Below are 12,898 nucleotides of genomic sequence, written 5' to 3'. Positions count from 1 at the left end.
CCAACCTGATCATGACAAACAAGGCTTCCTTGGAGGGTGAACCCTCAAGCCCCAAGGAAGCCCAAAGCTGCAACAAATCATTATTAGAAACATTTACATTTATATTTAAATCCTTCCCCGGGGGAGAAGGAGGAGCTGCCTCGCTATGGGAGGCAACTCCCTCTCCCAAACCCCGAGATTGGTCAACAGAACTGCGGCCTACGCTACCACTCGACAGTTTCTCGGAAGAAACCGATCGAGTGGGAGCTTCGGAGGAGGTTTGGGGCACGGAAGAAGATCCCTTGGGATTTTCTCCTTTCAAAGAAACCTTCGAAGGAGAAATATCCCGCCTGGAATTCTTCTTCCGGCGCCGGAAAAACCTCTCCCACTGGGAGGTAGACCACTCCCTGCACTCACCACATACATTACTCTTATCACACCGTTGGCCCCTACAGTAAGGACACAAGGTGTGGGGGTCCGTTTCGACCGCCGACATATAGGTACCACAAGGGCGGTCAGGTAAAGCAGGACACTTACACATCGCAGAGGCCAACTTCACACACACTCTGTCAAAGAAAAAGCAAACAAAAGATTAGTAATGACTGTCAAAGAAGGCGAGGGTGACAGCGGACACGTCCGACTACCACCCGAGCCGAGACCAAAGTGAGCTCAGCACAGGTGTGTGTGAGGGGAGGGGGGGGAGCAAGTTACCCTCCCTACCCCCCGGTAACTAGATGTGGGGTAGTAAACCCTCGTTAAAATTCTAATGGCTCGTCATTTCAGCTACGCCATAGTAATTACCCATATTAAATAGCGTGGTTTGTATTTCAGTTACGGAACAATTAATTTTTTGGAGAGAGCTCTGAACGAACCTCTGTTCGATCTTGCTCCTGACTCTTGCCTTCTTCCTCTAAAGTCAGGTCTTGAAGTAGTCCTGCCTCAAAAGGGCTGCTGGAATTTCTTTTCCTCCCGCTTCGAAGTCGAAGTAGCGGCTGTCAAGGGCTTACGAGCTGAACGTGATAAAAGGTCTTGGGTGGCCTTTTGGGCCAGAGAAAGCGTAATGTCTCTCACAAGGGTTTCAGGAAAAAGATGTTGCGACAGGGGGGCGTAAAGAAGCTCAGACTTCTGTGCAACGGTTACAGATCTCGAAGCAAAAGAGCAAAGCAGGGCCCTCTTCTTCAAGATTCCTGCTGAAAACAGCGAAGCCAACTCATTAGCCCCATCCCTAAGGGCCTTGTCCATACAGGACATAATACTGGTAAGGTCTTGAGTTCCTTCCATCTGCTCAGTCTTCCTGGTCAGAGTCCCTAGAGACCAGTTCAAGAGGCTAAAAATGTCAAAGGCTCTAAAAATGCCTTTGACGAGGTGATCCAGCTCCGACATCGACCAAATAACCTTGGCAGAGTTGAGAGCATGCCTTCTAGCCAAGTCCACGATGCCAGAGAAGTCACCCTTGGAGGAGACAGGAACTCCCAGACCCAGAGGTTCCCCAGTCTCATACCGCATGCCAGCCTTCGAAGCAAGATGAGCTGGTGGAAATGAGAAGGAAGTCTTAACCGCTTGCCTCCGTTCTTTCATCCAATCATCAATTTTCGCAAGTGCCTTCTTTGCAGAAATGGAAAGTTTCATCTTGATGAAGGCCGACTGTTTCTTGGCTTTCTTCCGGCTAAATTGAGATTGAGGAGATCGCAGAGCAGCAGGTTGGAACTCCTCCCCATAAAGTTCAAGGAGGGAGCGAGAGAGAACCTTGTAGTCGCCAGTAGCGTCAGCAGGTTTGTCTTCGTCATCAGAGACCTCCTCGAGATCCTGATCCACCTCTACAACATCCTTCGTTCGAGAAGAAGGCTCCCTAGAATCCGACAAAGGTATATCGAAGGATTCGTCCTGAAGTAGAGGGCTGCAAGCAGCCTGACCCCGAGAACCGCTTGCGTCCTGGCGCCGGGAAGAGGCAGCGTCCTGGCGCCGAGCGCTAGAAGAGTCCTTGGTGCGGTAGGAGGAAGCGTCCTGACGGTGAGAGGGGGAGGCGTCCTTACGCCGAGAGCTGCTATCGTCCTGGTAACGAGAAGAAGTATCGTCCTGAGGAAGCAGGCTGGTATCGTCCTGGCGCTGAGAGCGAGAGGCAGAGTCGTCCTGGCGTCGAGAACGAGAGGCGGTATCGTCCTGGCGTCAAGAACGAGAGGCGGTATCGTCCTGGCGTCGAGAAGGAAAGGCGGTATTGTCCTGGCGACGAGAGGAAGTTTCGTCCTGAGGAAGCATGCTGGCATTGTCCTGGCGTTGAGAGAGAGAGGCGGTATCGTCCTGGCGCGGAGAGCGAGAGGCGGAATCGTCCTGGCGCCGAGCAGAAGAGGAAGCAGAGCGGTGTCGTGTCTTCGAAGAAGCACGCAAGGGTTCCTTAGGAGAAAAATTCCGTTCCCTCTTAGAAGGTAACTTCTTGATTGGCAAAGAGTCGTCTTTACGTCTGTCGGACTGGGCGTGAGGGCGGCTAAACGCTTGAACCAACGAAAAAAGTTGTTCCTGCATGACTGACATGAAAGACTTAGCGACTTCTGCTGGGTCTTGTGGTCCCGAAGGAGAGGGCTGACGAATAACGCTCGTGGAAGGAGAAGGATCTTCGGCTGCTCTATCTCGACTTGCGGACCTAGATTTCGTCCTCTTCACAGGCACGGAGTCTAAATTGTCCTCTGAAGGACAAGGTTCATAGCTACTAGAACCGGGAGAGTGAGAACGAGACAGTTCCTCACAGTTCCACCTCCTCTTCATAGGTCTTGACGCCTCAAACTTCCATTTGCGTCCGGGAGAAGGATTCGGAGAAGAAACCATCACGTCCAACAGGCCTTTTCCGTGGCGGTCAAGAGCAGCCTGGGAATTGGCAACAGGACTGTCTGAGGAGACGGCTGACCGAGGGTACGTACCTCTCACACACTTTCGGTTGTCGACGTACCTTCTCCCTTGGTCCTGGGAACTTGGTAGAGGTCTATACCTAGGGTATTGATAGGTTCGGTCAGTCGCCACCTCCACTGCACTTTCACAAGCACTAAAATCACTTTCACTGGGCTTACCTTTAAAGGCCGCAAGTTGCTCTTTAATGGCCTTCAACTCGGCAGCCATCCTGGCGTACCAAGGGTCATCCGCAGATACGGATCCTGTAGAAGGGGCAGGAGTTACTATCTCAGGGGAAGGATCAACTTCCAAAGAGGAATTAATTACAGGTTCAAAGGATAAATAAACACTAAGTTCGCTAACAGACTTAGATTTAGACCTAGAAGCTCTCCTAACTCTATCGAGCTCTAGTTTACGCACATAGCGCTTCATAGTCAACCAATCCTTTTCTTTCAAAATCTTACATTCCTCGCACCTGTTATTAAGTGCACGTTCAAAACCCCCTACAACCCAAACACACGGTGTGAGGGTCTACCGACATTTTCGGCAACCTCACCTTGCATTCCTCATTCGCAAACACACGGAAATGAAGTTTATCACTCATAGTGAACTAAAGCAAAAAAGCACAGAAATAGCAAAACACGACTGCCAAATCCCCAAATCAGTGTACTTCACCAAATAGCAGACTGGTACAGCGATACAGGGAAAGCGAAAGAAAAAAAAAACCTCTAATGACGGACCAACGTGTTGTCGATCCGGCCGGCAGAGATGATCTGAAGAACAGAAAACGGGAATGATTCCAAGTACCACCCTGTAAGGGTTGTTAACCACCTAACCGCACAACCACCACAAGGCGGTTGCTGCGATTTTTTAAAAATTCTGCCGAAAGTCAGAGACTTTAGCTTTATATATATATAACTGCCAGGTAAGTTTTATTCATGAAATTATGAAACTGCAGTGGTTTTCCCACCAAGCACAAGGTTCACTACTCAACCCCAAAGGCAGCAGTCGAGTGCCATATGGCAAAGAGCGGTACAAAAGGGTAAGTAACAATCCTCCTTTATCACAACATTAATGAGAAATGTTGGTGCCCACATTCCACTCTCCTGTGGAATACAGTACTGGTGTTCTTCAGTATGAGTAGGACCGCTTACCTGCACTTGGTGTAACAATAATAACTGTAACACGGGCTCACACTCAGTTTGACTGTAACCAGAGGAGTACAGTTACTCCATTCCGAAGGAGGAGAGCAATCCACATAAATCCCAAGTAACTTTTAATGAAAGGTCTTCTCAAGCAACTATCTTCTTCATCTTTTCAAAGAAATGTCTGACGACGAGAAAAGAAGAGGGAGAGGAGTCAGGGTTTGAGTGACCGATAACGACTGCTCTTCACCAAAGAAGGAAGCTACAAGAGCATCCTCGAGTGCAACACAAATCACTACACAGGGGTTTTGTTACATGGGGGTGGGAATACTCTCTGACACTGCACTGTATAGGGGTCACCACTCATGGAACACTTTCAACAGCATGGGTGTCCACCGGATGAATTATGTTCATTATAGAGTGCGCAGGTATAGTCAACACTCGGTTCAAACTGAGCAGCTTCCTCCTGATGTAGACAAACTACCATGAAGTGAGACACTTGCAAAGATCATTGTATTTCTGACCAAAAGAGTGAAAACTCACTTAGGGAGGAGGGGGGGGGCTAATTACAGTTGCCTGGGGGTTCAAAGGTTTCCATCCTAATATGATCAAAATCCTCTCCACCACACTTACCTTTCAGTATCTTTCTGCTATTATAAGAGAAAGCAATAAAAATGAGAGAAAAAAAACTCATAGCAAACAAAACAAAGAAAATATCGAAGACCACAAAACCAGAAAATAATGTCATAAAATCCTTGCTGTCAAGAGCAAAAGTGGCTATTGTATTCATATTCCTATTCATAAGGATAAAAGACTTGGATACACATAGGAAAATTTAGATAAAAATTCAAGGCACTGACATTCAGCTAGTTCATTGTGCATGTTGCATAAGCTTTTTCATAATTTTAACCATCCTTAGCATTCACATCTTTACATCTGTACCTTCCAGTACATAGTACAGCACAAGGCATTCAATTAATTCTAAAAGTTTTGCATTCTTCATCATAAAATGCAATGCTGTATATTAATCTATAATTTTCAATATTAAACTTACCCGATAATCATGTAGCTGTCAACTCCGTTGCCCGACAGAATTCTATGGAGGGATACGCCAGCTATCACAATACTAGAAGGGGGTGTACTTACCAGCGCCACCTGTGACCAGGTACTATAGTACTTCTTGTTGACACCTCCTCAATTTTTCCTCTGTCGTGCTTCCGGCAAGACGTTCTGGGATACGCTTATGATCTTCGAGTATTTTCACGGCTAATTGGTGAAGTATTCTCTCAGATTTCGGCTGTCGCTTTACTGGAAACCTTCTTATATTAGCTTAGATAGCTTTTATATAGTCCTGATTAACGGTTAACGATCTTTTGCTTGATTTTGGAACCCCCCTTGGCTAACTCTTTGGATTCAAGATGTCTGACATTTCGCAAGCCCCCACCCATAGACGATGTAGGTCTTGTAATAGGCGTATTCCGAAGGCCTCGGTAGATCCTCACACCGCTTGTTCTGACTGTAGGGACAGGCCCTGTCAGTTAGAAAATCGATGTGAGGAATGCGCCGGACTTTCGGAATTTGAATTTGTCCGTCTTTTGAAATATTCAACTAAGTTAGAGAGAGGTAGAGTTAGGAGGAGTTCTTCTCACTCTTCACTTTTTTCCTCACCTCATGATCCCCTACCTTTTCCTACCCCTGTAGTGGCTACCCCCGAACCTACTATTTGCCCTCAGCCTGATATGTCTGTTGTTTTGCGTGCTATTCAGGCCTTAGGCGATAAAGTAGAGTCAGTGGTAAGTGATCATAAGTCTCTTATGGCCGAAGTCAAGGAACTTAAGGTCAAGAGTGCAGTGGGGGGAATTAGTGCCAGTGCTGTGACGAGTGCTAGTGTCAGTGCAGTGCCAAGTGCTAGTGTCAGTGTCAGTGTGGTGCGTGAGGATACTTCTGTGCGTGCCAGTCGTCCTCCCAGTCCGGGACCTCTTGCAAGCTCCCAAGCCCAGGGGAGAAGCAATGTCGAAGGGCAAAAGGGTTCGGCAGGCCTTGATCGGCGCACAGAAGTATCCTCGGTGGTTGCGGGCGTGTCTTCCAGAGACCGTCACTCCCACCTGCAGACGATTGAGCCCGTCTTTTTCTCGTCCGCTGATCGATTGTCAGGGAAGTAACGCTGGACTCAGGTCTCTAGACCACTCAAACGCAGAGTCCAGTCTGCGAGTGCTCAGCCAGGTTGCAGTCATTGGCTCAGCTCTGACTCGCCGCAGTCATCAGTCGACTGCACTCCGCCCAAGAGGAGTAAGGTTCTGCCACAACAGAGCTCTACTGTTAAGGCTTTACCTCAGCCTACTGTAGTTTCTACCGACCCCAAGTGGACTCTACTACAGTCCATGCAAGCACAGCTTTCGGACTTGATGCGTGAGTGTCGGGCTGAGAACGTTGCGCCTCCGCCTCCGCCTACACTCTCTCCGCCTGCGCTCGCTCCGCCTGCGCTCGCTCCGCCTGATCGCAGTACCACCTGCCAGGCGTACGATGTTGAGCCACGCTCTGAGTTTGCTGTTCCCAGTGGTGTACAGCCTCCGCCTTCCTTAAGGCAACCTCTACAATGGGATCAGGAGGATTATACCTCTCTTCCTCCGCTTCCACTTGCTGCTCCACCAGTAATGCAACACTCGGTTGAGGTACAACAACCTCTCCCGTCCATGAGTCAGTCTCCTCAGCTCTCGCTGCAGCGAGCTCAACCCTCCACAAGGCAAGCACCACAACACCTTAGCCTTGCGCCTCAGGAGCCTCAGCTTGCGAGACATTTACCACGTTCTGCGCAGCCTCTACCTCATCGCGCTCCGCTCACACCGCAGGAACAGGAACTTGCTACTCCGCTTCCGCCAACCGCTCAGCAAGCGCAACCATTGGGTTCAGCCACTCATGCCAGGAGTCAGCCTCCTCCACCCATGCGCCTTCCTTCTGCTTCGTCTTTTGTTCAGCCTTTGCAGTCTGAGTCTCAGGTTTTCCCTCAACAGATTCTTGAAGAGGAAACCACTAATATTGTTGTTCCTGCTCGTTCTGACTCTGCTGTTCAGCATACTTGTCCGATCTCTTCGATACACTCTGGTGATGAGGCGTCTGATGATGAGGCGGCACACCTGGATCCCTCGTCAGACGTGGATGAATCCAAGCCTTCTCCACAGTCTATTGACTTTCGTAAGGTCTTGGCTCTGCTTAGGGAGGTTTACCCAGACCACTTTGTCTCTGCTATTCCCCGCTCTCCACCATCTGAGTTTTCGCTGGGCATGCAGCCAGCTAAGTCCACCTATACTAAGCTAGTCCTAGCAAGGTCCTCTAAGAGAGCGTTAAGGATCTTAGGGGAGTGGCTGCAGACTAAGCAACACCTTGGCAAAACTTCTTTCATGTTTCCTCCGACTAAGCTCACTTCGAAAGCGAGCGTTTGGTATGCCACAGGAGAGGAACCAGGCTTGGGAGTACCTGCCTCTGCCCAGGCTGACTTCTCAAGTCTGGTAGACTCGCCTCGGAGAACTGCAATGAGGCGCTCTAAGGTTTGCTGGACCTTCTCAGACCTTGATCACTTCCTGAAGGGCATATTTAGAGCATTTGAGATGTTCAACTTTCTTGACTGGTGCCTGGGGGCCCTCAGCAAGAAGACCTCCCCTGCGGACAAGGATTCTGCCATGCTATTAATGTCCTGCATGGATAAGGCCATTAGAGATGGATCTGGTGAGCTTGCGTCGATGTTTGTATCAGGGGTTCTGAAGAAAAGGGAACAGCTGTGTACCTTCCTTTCCTCCAGCATTACACCTTGTCAAAGGTCACAACTCCTTTTCGCTCCGCTCTCGAAGTTCCTCTTCCCCGAAGAGCTGGTTAAGGACTTGTCTGCTGCCCTGATACAAAAGGACACACATGATCTTGTAGCCTCATCGGCTCGTAAGTCTAAGGTTGCTACCTCAGTCCCCAGGACTTATCGCACACCAGTGGCTGATACCCCTGCTACGAGGTTCATACCGCCCTTTCGTGGTAGAGCCCCCAGCCGAGGAAGCTCCCGTCCAGACTCTTCCAGGAGCAAGTCTAGGAAAGGCTCCAAGACCTCTAAAGGAAAAAACTGACTCTCCGCATCTCCAGACAGCAGTAGGAGCCAGACTCAAGAGCTTCTGGCAAGCCTGGGAAAAGAGAGGTGCAGACGCACAGTCTGTCAGTTGGCTGAGGGAGGGTTACAGGATTCCATTCTGCCTCAAACCCCCTCTGACCACATCTCCCATCAACCTCTCTCCCAACTACAAAGAAGAGGACAAGAGGCTAGCGTTGCACCAGGAGGTGTCGCTACTTGTGCAGAAGAAGGCAGTGGTTATAGTCCGGGACCATCAATCCCCGGGCTTCTACAACCGTCTCTTTCTAGTGGCCAAGAAGACAGGAGGTTGGAGACCGGTGCTGGACGTCAGCGCGCTCAACGCGTATGTCACCAAGCAGACGTTCACGATGGAGACGACGAAGTCGGTCCTAGCAGCGGTCAGGCAGGAGGACTGGATGGTCTCGTTGGACTTGAAAGATGCCTACTTTCACGTTCCTATTCATCCAGACTCCCAACCTTTCCTGAGATTCGTTTTTGGAAAGGTTGTCTACCAATTCCAAGCCCTGTGTTTTGGCCTAAGCACAGCTCCTATGGTGTTCACGCATCTGATGAGGAATATAGCAAAATTCCTCCACTTATCGGACATCAGAGCCTCCCTCTACTTAGACGACTGGCTGTTGAGAGCCTCCACGAGTCGTCGCTGTCTGGAGAGTCTCAACTGGACTTTGGACTTAATCAGAGAACTGGGTCTGATAGTCAACATAGAAAAGTCTCAGCTCATTCCCTCCCAATCCATTGTGTACCTGGGAATGGAGATTCGGAGTCAGGATTTTCGGGCTTTTCCATCGGCCCCCAGGATAAGCCATGCCCTAGAGTGCATCATGAGCATGCTGAAGAGGAGCAGTTGCTCGGTGAGACAGTGGATGAGTCTCACAGGGACCCTTTCATCTCTGGCCCTGTTCGTCGAGCTAGGGAGACTCCACCTCCGCCCTCTTCAATTCCATCTTGCAGCTCATTGGGACAAGGGTTTGACTCTCGAAGCAGTCTCTATCCCAGTCACCCAAGAGATGAAGACCACTCTCTTGTGGTGGAAGAACAATCTCCTTCTCAGGGAGGGTCTATCGTTGGCTATTCAGACCCCCAATCTTCATCTCTTCTCAGATGCATCGGACTCGGGCTGGGGTGCGACCTTGAACGGACGGGAATGCTCGGGAACGTGGAACGAGGAACAGGGAATGCTCCACATCAACTGCAAGGAGCTACTAGCAGTTCATTTAGCCCTGCTGAACTTCAAGTCCCTCCTGCTAGGCAAAGTGGTGGAGGTGAACTCAGACAACACCACAGCCTTGGCTTACATCTCCAAGCAAGGAGGGACCCATTCGAGGAGCCTATACGAGATCGCAAGGGACCTCCTCATTTGGTCAAGAGGTCTAAACCTCACTTTGGTCACGAGGTTCATTCAGGGCAATATGAACGTCTCAGCAGATCGCCTAAGCAGAAGGAATCAGGTCATTCCCACGGAATGGACCCTCCACAAGAGTGTGTGCAACAGACTTTGGACCTTGTGGGGTCAACCTACCATAGATCTGTTTGCCACCTCCATAACCAAGAGACTTCCGCTGTACTGTTCCCCAGTTCCAGACCCTGCAGCAGTTCATGTGGATGCTTTTCTACTGAACTGGTCCCATCTCGACCTTTACGCATTCCCACCGTTCAAGATAATAAACAAAGTTCTGCAGAAATTCATCTCGCACGAAGGGACACGGCTGACGCTGGTTGCTCCCCTTTGGCCTGCAAGAGAATGGTTCACAGAGGTACTTCAATGGCTAGTCGACATCCCCAGGACTCTACCTCTAAGAGTGGACCTTCTACGTCAACCTCACGTAGACAGGTTGCACCCAAACCTCCACGCTCTTCGGCTGACTGCCTTCAGACTGTCGAAAGATTCGCTAGAGCTAGAGGCTTTTCGAAGGAGGCAGCCAGTGCGATTGCCAGAGCAAGAAGGGTTTCCACTCGTAGAGTCTACCAATCTAAGTGGGAAGTCTTCCGGAGCTGGTGTAGAGCCAATTCAGTATCCTCTACCAATACCTCTGTGACCCAAATAGCTGACTTCCTTTTACATCTTAGGAATGAGAGATCCCTTTCAGCCCCTACGATTAAAGGGTATAGGAGTATGTTGGCTTCAGTTCTCCGCCACAGAGGTTTGGACCTTTCTTCCAACAAGGACCTTCAAGACATCCTTAAGTCTTTTGAGACGTCTAAAGAGCGTCGTCTATCCACTCCAGGCTGGAACCTAGACGTAGTCTTAAGGTTCCTTATGTCACCTAGGTTCGAACCTCTCCAGTCAGCTTCCTTCAAGGACCTTACCCTCAAGACTCTTTTTCTCGTCTGCCTTGCAACAGCTAAGAGAGTCAGTGAGGTTCATGCCTTCAGCAAGAACATTGGTTTCACGACCGAATCTGCAACATGTTCTTTTCAGCTCGGATTCCTAGCAAAGAACGAACTTCCTTCACGTCCTTGGCCTAGATCGTTTGAAATACCTAGCCTCTCCAACATGGTAGGTAACGAACTAGAGAGAGTTCTTTGCCCTGTCAGAGCTCTCAAGTATTATCTTAAGAGATCTAAACCTATTCGAGGACAGTCAGAAGCCTTATGGTGTGCCATCAAGAAACCGTCGAGGCCCATGTCCAAGAACGGAGTTTCGTATTATATAAGGCTTCTGATTAGAGAAGCCCATTCTCACTTAAAGGAGGAAGACCTTGCATTGCTGAAGGTAAGGACCCACGAAGTAAGAGCCGTAGCTACTTTGATGGCCTTTAATAAAAACCGTTCTCTGCAGAGCATAATGGATGCAACCTATTGGAGGAGCAAGTCAGTGTTTGCATCATTTTATCTTAAAGATGTCCAGTCTCTTTACGAGAACTGCTACACCCTGGGACCATTCGTAGCAGCGAGTGCAGTAGTAGGTGAGGGCTCAGCCACTACATTCCCTTAATCCCATAACCTTTTTTAACCTTTCTCTTGAATGCTTTTATTGTTGTTTTTATGGTTGTTACGGTAGGCTAAGAAGCCTTCCGCATCCTTTTGATTTGGCGGGTGGTCTATTCATTCTTGAGAAGCGCCTGGGTTAGAGGTTGTGTAGAGGTCCTTTAGTAGGGGTTGCAACCCTATATACTTTAGCACCTTTGAGTTGATTCAGCCTCCAAGAGGAACGCTGCGCTCAGTAAGGAAGACGAACTTAAAAAAGAGGCAGAGTAACGGTTCAATTCGACTTCCTTACCAGGTACTTATTATTTCATTGTTATTTGAGATAACTGTTATATGAAATATGGGATACTTAGCTATCCTTTAATCTTGTACACTGGTTTTCACCCACCCCCCTGGGTGTGAATCAGCTACATGATTATCGGGTAAGTTTAATATTGAAAAATGTTATTTTTATTAGTAAAATAAATTTTTGAATATACTTACCCGATAATCATGATTTAATCGACCCTCCCTTCCTCCCCATAGAGAACCAGTGGACCGAGGAAAAATTGAGGAGGTGTCAACAAGAAGTACTATAGTACCTGGCCACAGGTGGCGCTGGTAAGTACAGTACACCCCCTTCTAGTATTGTGATAGCTGGCGTATCCCTCCATAGAATTCTGTCGGGCAACGGAGTTGACAGCTACATGATTATCGGGTAAGTATATTCAAAAATTTATTTTACTAATAAAAATAACATGTTTTACCCCAACTGTGACCAGATAGTAGAATGATCTTTGTAATCTGGTACTGTATTTGAATCAGTTCAACTTCAGACACTTAAATTTGTTGCTAATGCTTTTCTGTTGAACAGGTTGACATGAAGTTTTGTTTCACAGTTTATATATTACTGTGCTTAATCATCTAATGTTGTTTCCGATCTTAACATATATAGTTTCTCTTTTTTATCATTTGTCATTTACAGCTCATTTGTTACTTCTCTATTTCCTTTCATAACAGGGATGCCTTTACCATTGGAGCCCTTAGTTTTGTAGCATTCTGCTTTTCCAATTAGGGTTGTAGATTGGTTAATACTAATGATAATACTAATACAGTAATAATAATACAGTAAAGTAAAGTAAAGCAAGTAGATGACTACTCTCACCTTTCTGTCTTAAACTCTGTTGAAGACATTCTCCTATTCAAAGGACGAAATGTTTTTATCTGTGTAGAAACAAAAAAAGTAGAACTGACAATGCCTTACCAGATATATCCTGGACCTCAATAGCTGTTGCTTGAGGGAAACGTCCCCGAAGAAGTTCCTTCAGCTTGAGTTCTTCAGGATTAATGGTAACACCACTCATCCAGCGACAGACACCCTGTACGAAATCAGAATAACCAATTACTATACAGATGCAGGAGTTAAGACAGCACTAAAATTGACTGAATAGATGAATACTATATGTTAATATGACAAATTCGGAAATAATTTGTATTTTTCCTAACTATACAAACCTTAGCTATTTAAACTGGGTAATTACTTTTGGCCTAGCTGAAAGGACGAGCCATTAAAATTTTAGCGAGGGTTTACTACCCCACCGATAGTTAGCGGGGGTTAGGGAGGGTAGTTAGCTACCCTCCCCCCTCACACACCTGTGTGGTAAGCTCACTTTGCTTAGAGGTAGGACTTCATGGGGGACAAGGCTGGCGGGCAAGTTTGATTAAATAGCTAAGGTTTGTATATTTAGGAAAAATACAAATTATCTCCGAATTTGTCATTTGTTCCGTAACTGGAATACAAACCACACTATTTAAAGTGGGTGACTTAACCCTTAGGAAGGGTGGAATAAGTCCC

The 12,898-nt window shown here is 47.8% G+C and overlaps 1 protein-coding gene across 1 annotated transcript in view; it reads right to left on the bottom strand.

The window, feature by feature from the left end:
* The window catches only part of LOC137642905 (bolA-like protein 3), a 78,506-nt gene that overhangs the window by 37,200 nt on the left and 28,408 nt on the right, over positions 1–12,898 (bottom strand). The window contains exon 2 of the mRNA XM_068375773.1: positions 12,308–12,422. Within this exon, the coding sequence (XP_068231874.1) occupies positions 12,308–12,422 (115 nt within the window). The remainder of the gene's footprint in view (positions 1–12,307; positions 12,423–12,898) is intronic.

The sequence above is a fragment of the Palaemon carinicauda genome, chromosome 1 (assembly GCF_036898095.1).
Source record: "Palaemon carinicauda isolate YSFRI2023 chromosome 1, ASM3689809v2, whole genome shotgun sequence".
Taxonomy (NCBI): Eukaryota; Metazoa; Arthropoda; class Malacostraca; order Decapoda; family Palaemonidae; genus Palaemon; species Palaemon carinicauda.
The sequence above is the reverse complement of the archived record's forward strand: the minus strand, read 5'-3'. Positions and strand labels throughout refer to the sequence as shown.